The sequence below is a fragment of the Colobus angolensis genome, unplaced genomic scaffold (genome assembly GCF_000951035.1).
Source record: "Colobus angolensis palliatus isolate OR3802 unplaced genomic scaffold, Cang.pa_1.0 Scaffold219, whole genome shotgun sequence".
Taxonomy (NCBI): Eukaryota; Metazoa; Chordata; class Mammalia; order Primates; family Cercopithecidae; genus Colobus; species Colobus angolensis.
In genome coordinates, this window is record NW_012115366.1 from 689,016 (window position 1) to 694,540 (window position 5,525).

Genomic DNA, 5,525 nt, shown 5'->3' on the forward strand with positions numbered 1-5,525 from the left:
CGTGTTAGCCAGGATGGTCTGGATCTCCTGACCTCGTGATCCACCCGCCTCGGCCTCCCAAAGTGCTGGGATTACAGGCTTGAGCTGCCGCACCCGGCCACTTTCTCTTTTTTTTTTTTTGAGGCAGAGGCTCATTCTTTTGTCCAGGCTGGAGTGCAATGGCATGATGCCGGCTCACTGCAACCTCTGCCTCTCCGGTTCAAGCTGTTCTCATGTCTCAGCCTCCCAAGTAGCTGGGATTATAGGCGCCTGCCACCTCACCAGGCTATTCTCATGTCTCAGCCTGCCAAGTAGCTGGGATTACAGATGCCCGCCACCGCGCTCGGCTAATTTTTGTATTTTTAGTAGAGATGGGATTTCTCCATGTTGGTCAGGTTGGTCTCGAACTATCACCCGCATTGGCCTCCCAAAGTGCTGGGATTACAGGCGTGAGCCACCGCGCCTGGCCATTATTTACTACTTTGATTTAAATGTCATTCCTTTTCCCCACACACACACACACACTAAAGCCTTAATAGTTTTGTCCTCTTAGAGTTTTCAGACACTTCATTATCTGCTATCTCATTTATCCTTTCAGGAATTCCTTAAAGTTGATCGATAGGACAGTTATACCATTTGAAAGATGAGAAAATTGAAGTATAGATGAAGCTCTGACATTTAGATAGTGACATCCTGGGAGCAAGCATCCAGATTTGCTGACTGCAAACACCTCTCTATCTTTCTACCATACCATTTTCTGTCACTTGCCTGTTTCCTCTCTCTTAGCTTGCCCAGTACAGATATTTAATCTCTTATTTTCTTTACTTTTTTTTTTTTTGAGATGGAGTCTCACTCTGTCGCCCAGGGTGGAGTGCAGTGGAGCAATCTTGGCTCACTACCACCTCCCTGGTTTGAGCGATTCCCCTGCATTAGCCTCCTGAGTAGCTGGGATTGCAAGTGCATGCCACCATACCCGGTTAATTTTTGCATCTTTAGTAGAGGTGCATTTTTGCCATGTTGGCCAGGCTGGTCTCAAACTCCTGACCTCAGGTGATCCACCCGCCTCAGCCTCCCAAAGCGCTGGGATTACTGGTGTGAGCCACGGCACCTGGCCTGATCCCTTATTTCTAAGATGAGAGATATCTTACCAAGCCAGTCTTGTCTGGGGAGGCATATTTGTAAGGGATTAAAGGACAGTCTTGGCTATAACAAGGGTCATCAAGTGAGGCCCTGTCAGAAATACGAAAGTTAAGAGCTAAGTTTTGTGCCCTGTAATTTTCTAATAGCTCCACAGCGTATGTGCTATGTATATTTGGTAAAGCACTCCTTAACTACATCCTTCCTTCCCTTTCTAAGAAGATCTGAATGTAGGAAAAAGGAAATTAAATATGTATTTGAGTAAAAGCACTTGCTCTAACTGAGCCAACCCAGAAAATGGCCAAAGGTTCAAAATTAAATATTACCCATTATTTATGTTTGGAAGCTCTCAGAGAAGAATTTACATGGGATGAAGTTGTTCTTTGCAGGTACTGACTTCCTGATATACATTACTAGATACTAGAAACTAATAATAAGATTTAGGTTTCAGGTACAGCCAGTTAACATCTCAGTGGTGTCAACAGTATAAATACACTCTTCTGGGAACCTACAAGAAAACTAAAAATCTGTGAACACATTTTTAATTTACCATGCATAAATAAAAGTAGAAGTTTTCTTTGCTTGGTAGAGTTTTGTTTGGGTTTGGATTTGTTGTATTCATAATTATAATTCTGTTATCAGTCTTTGGTCTTAATAAGCAGGCCTAGCAGGAGCTCTTTATTTTGTAAGGAATCAAAATGACAAACTACAGCTTATCACTTACAGGAGAGGCAACCTTTATCTGTGGAATTTTAACTGTAGTGATCAGTAAGTATTCTCAAACAAGCTGACAGAAATAGTCCTTTTTTTAATGTTTAAACAACACTTACTGTTTCTGATTATAAAAGTAACACATGAGAAAGGCAGTGAAGCATATGGACTGAGAGTGCTGAGTTTGGAGTTGGAGAGGCTCTGGCTGTGTACATACCTGGTCAGTCATGGCCGTGGGACCAGAACTGTCTAAGCTTCGGTTTCCTTGTCTATCAAATGGGGAGGAATTGGCCAGGCGCAGTGGCTCACACCTGTAATACCAGCACTTTGGGAGGCCAAGTGGGGACAATTGCTTGAGCCCACGAGTTCAAGACCAGCCTGGGCAACATGCTGAGACCCTATCTCTACAAAAAATTTTTTAAAAATTAGCTAGATATGGTGGCACATGCCTGTAGTCCTAGCTGTTTGGGGAGCTGAAGCGGGAGAATCGCTTGAGCCTGGGAGATTAAGGCTGCAGTGAACTGAGATCACACCATTGCACTCTAGCCTGGGGTGACAGAGTAAGACCCTGTCTCAAAAGAAAAAAAAAATTACTTTAAAATGTTTTCATGACCCTTTAATACTGTAACATATGACTATATGATTAATTATTATCTCCTTGTGAGATATCTCAGTTATTTCTAATATTTTACCATTGTAAATATTGCTACTTCAAGGGTTATTAGGTTAAAGGCTAAAGAGTTTGAAGAACCTTAAAACTTTTTTTCTTTCTGCAGTTCTCTGAGGTTGAACATTTTCATGTTTATTAATTACTGGCATTATTTCAGTGAAATGCCTTTTAGTGAATAAATGCAACTTGCAAAGCTTTTCATGTAGAATCTCCAGTCTCTGAAATAGTGCCAGGTACATAATAGTAAATATTTGGCATGGTGAATGAATGAATGGCAAGAATATTAACACTTTGTCTACCATATTTGTTTCAGATGGGGTCATTGTGCTTCTATACGTGCACAATGATAATGCTGTCTTTGTTCTTAGTCTTTACCTATTTTTTTTTCCATTCTTTTCTTCCCCCACAGTTCATCCATGAGCTCGGATTTCCCACATTACAACTTCAGGATGCCTAATATTGGATTCCAGAATCTGCCTCTCAACATATATATTGTGGTTTTTGGTACTGCTATATTTGTCTTCATCCTTAGTTTACTCTTCTGTTGCTACTTGATTAGGTAACCAATTTTCATTCTATGTTACTTCAAAATATGTTAAACAATCAATAATCAAGTTTTATCTTCCGATTTTTTTAAAAAATGAAGTATGATAATTGGCAAAATTTTAAAAAATTAAGATGGCTTCACACTTTAATCTGTGCATTAGTAAACAGTAAAACACCTTTATATAATCTTCAATCTTATCTACTGATGAAGTGTTTTACTCTATAGGAGAAACTTGTCCTTATTTATTTTTCTGCCTTTCTACCTTTTTACCAGATACACATATGTCATTGTCTATCTCCAAGATTTAATCTACTCTCACAGAGATTTCAAAATTGCTTTTCAAGAAGGTGTGGCCTCCTTGTTAGCTAAAGTCATTAGGTATCAGAAAAGTAGGGGAGGCCGGGTGCAGTGGCTCATGCCTGTAATCCTAGCACTTTGGGAGGCCCAGGTGAGCGGATCACCTAAAGTCGGGAGTTCTCGACCAGCCTGGCCAACATGGTGGAACCCCGTATCTACCAAAAATACAAAAATTAGCTGGGCGTGGTGGCTCATGCCTGTAATCCCAGCTACCTAGGAGGCTGAGGGAGGAAAATCACCGGAACCCAGAAGGCGGAGGTTGCAATGAACCAAGATCGTGCCATTGCACTCCAGTCTGGGCGACAGAGCAAGACTCCATCTCAAAAAATAAAATAATAAAGAAACATAAGGGATGCTCCTTATATCTCATAGATATGTTGACTGCTTATGACTTTTATTTCTTCCTCAAATTAATTAAATACTTGAGACAAATATAATTGTGATCTACAGAAAAAACCTTTACAAAACCTGTTTATTTCCAGAAATTCCTTTTTCTAACATTTCTATTAAACTATTATTTAAATAATTAGATCAGCCAGGTGCGGTGACTCACGTCCAAAATCCCAACACTGGGAGGCTGAGGTGGGTGGATCACTTGAGGTCAGGAGTTTGAGACCAGCCTGGCCAACATGGTGAAATCCTGTCTCTACTAAAAATACAAAAATTAGCTAGGTGTGGTGGTGGGCACCTGTAATCCCAGCTACTTGGCAGGAGAATCCCTTGAACCTGGGAGGGAGAGATTGCAGTGAGCCAAGATCATGCCATTGCAGTCCAGCCTGGACAACAAGAGCAAAACTCCGTCTCAAAAAAAAAAAAAATAGTTTGATCACAGTGTTCTAGGACAATGGGATATAAATATCGTCCAAAAATGTAATTAAGAGTAAAAAGCTTAGCACTGTGTAAAGTAACTGTTAACTGAAGAAGTCCCAAAAAAAGTACTGCCACTTTCAAGTTCTAGACTTGGGGTGTTTGTAATTGTAAACACCAAAGCATTTGTGTTTGTCTATTACAACACCTTCCTTAGTGGAAAGAAAAAAAAAATATGAGGTACATACATGTAAATACTTGCTGCAGCATTTAATATATTTTTGTGTTACACTTTTTTTTGCATTGTAAACACATTTATTATTACCAATGGACAATGAGTTCTTTATTATTATTATTATTTTTTGAGATGTTTCTCACTCTGTTACCTAGGTTGGAGTGCAGTGGCACAGTCTCTGCTCACTACAGCTTTCCTCCCAGGCTCAAGCGATCCTCCCACCTCAGCATGCCAAGTAGCTGGGACTACAGGTGCCTGCCACCACACCTGGCTAATTTTGTTTGTATTTTTGGTAGAGACGGAGTTTTGCCATGTTTCCCAGGCTGGGCTTGAACTCCTGAGTTCAAGCCATCCACCCGCCTCAACCTCCCAAAGTGCTGGGATTACAGGGGTGAGCCACCACATCTGGCTAGACAATGAGTTCTTTTAAGACTGTTCGACTAGTTCAGATTTTTACATCTCTTTCTAGCAAGAAGAGCAAGGTTTTGTGTGTTTACACAAATGTTAATATTACTGCAATTCCAATATAGTAAAACACTCAAATATAAATTAATAATAGTTTGATAAACATTATATAAATATTCAGCATTTTTAAAAATTAGAGAATTAGCCATAGCATATATAGGACCTCAGAATATAAAAATATGGTTTTTTTTTCAGACTTACTAGTTTTTTTGATAATTCCTCTACAAATGTTGATTTAACTCAGAAATATGTAAATTTAATATTCAAAACTAAATTATTTTTAAAGAGGCAAAAAATATAAAAATATAACAAAATGTAAAAAAAGAAAATGTTATTAAGGGAGAGTTATATGTAAAATATTTAATTCTAAAATATATAGCGCATAATATATTTTGTATTACTATGTCAAAGAATTAAATAAGCCTTTAACTTTAAACAAACCAAAAAAACCCCCACTAATGTACCAGTTTGTGATTCTGGGTAAATTCTTTGAAAAGTAAGTTATGAAACACCCTTTTACCTCATTGTATTCCTTTTAATAAGCACATAAGTAAAGTGATAAAGAAAAAATAATGATATGTACTTAATTTTATCCTTTTGTATCTTTTTTTTTTTTT

General features: G+C 38.6%; 1 protein-coding gene across 1 annotated transcript in view; it reads left to right on the forward strand.

Moving 5' to 3' along the window:
• RNF24 (ring finger protein 24) overlaps positions 1-5,525 on the forward strand; it is a 93,257-nt gene that overhangs the window by 49,255 nt on the left and 38,477 nt on the right. Inside the window, exon 2 of the mRNA XM_011943284.1 lies at positions 2,907-3,056. Within this exon, the coding sequence (XP_011798674.1) occupies positions 2,914-3,056 (143 nt within the window). The 5' untranslated portion in view covers positions 2,907-2,913. The remainder of the gene's footprint in view (positions 1-2,906; positions 3,057-5,525) is intronic.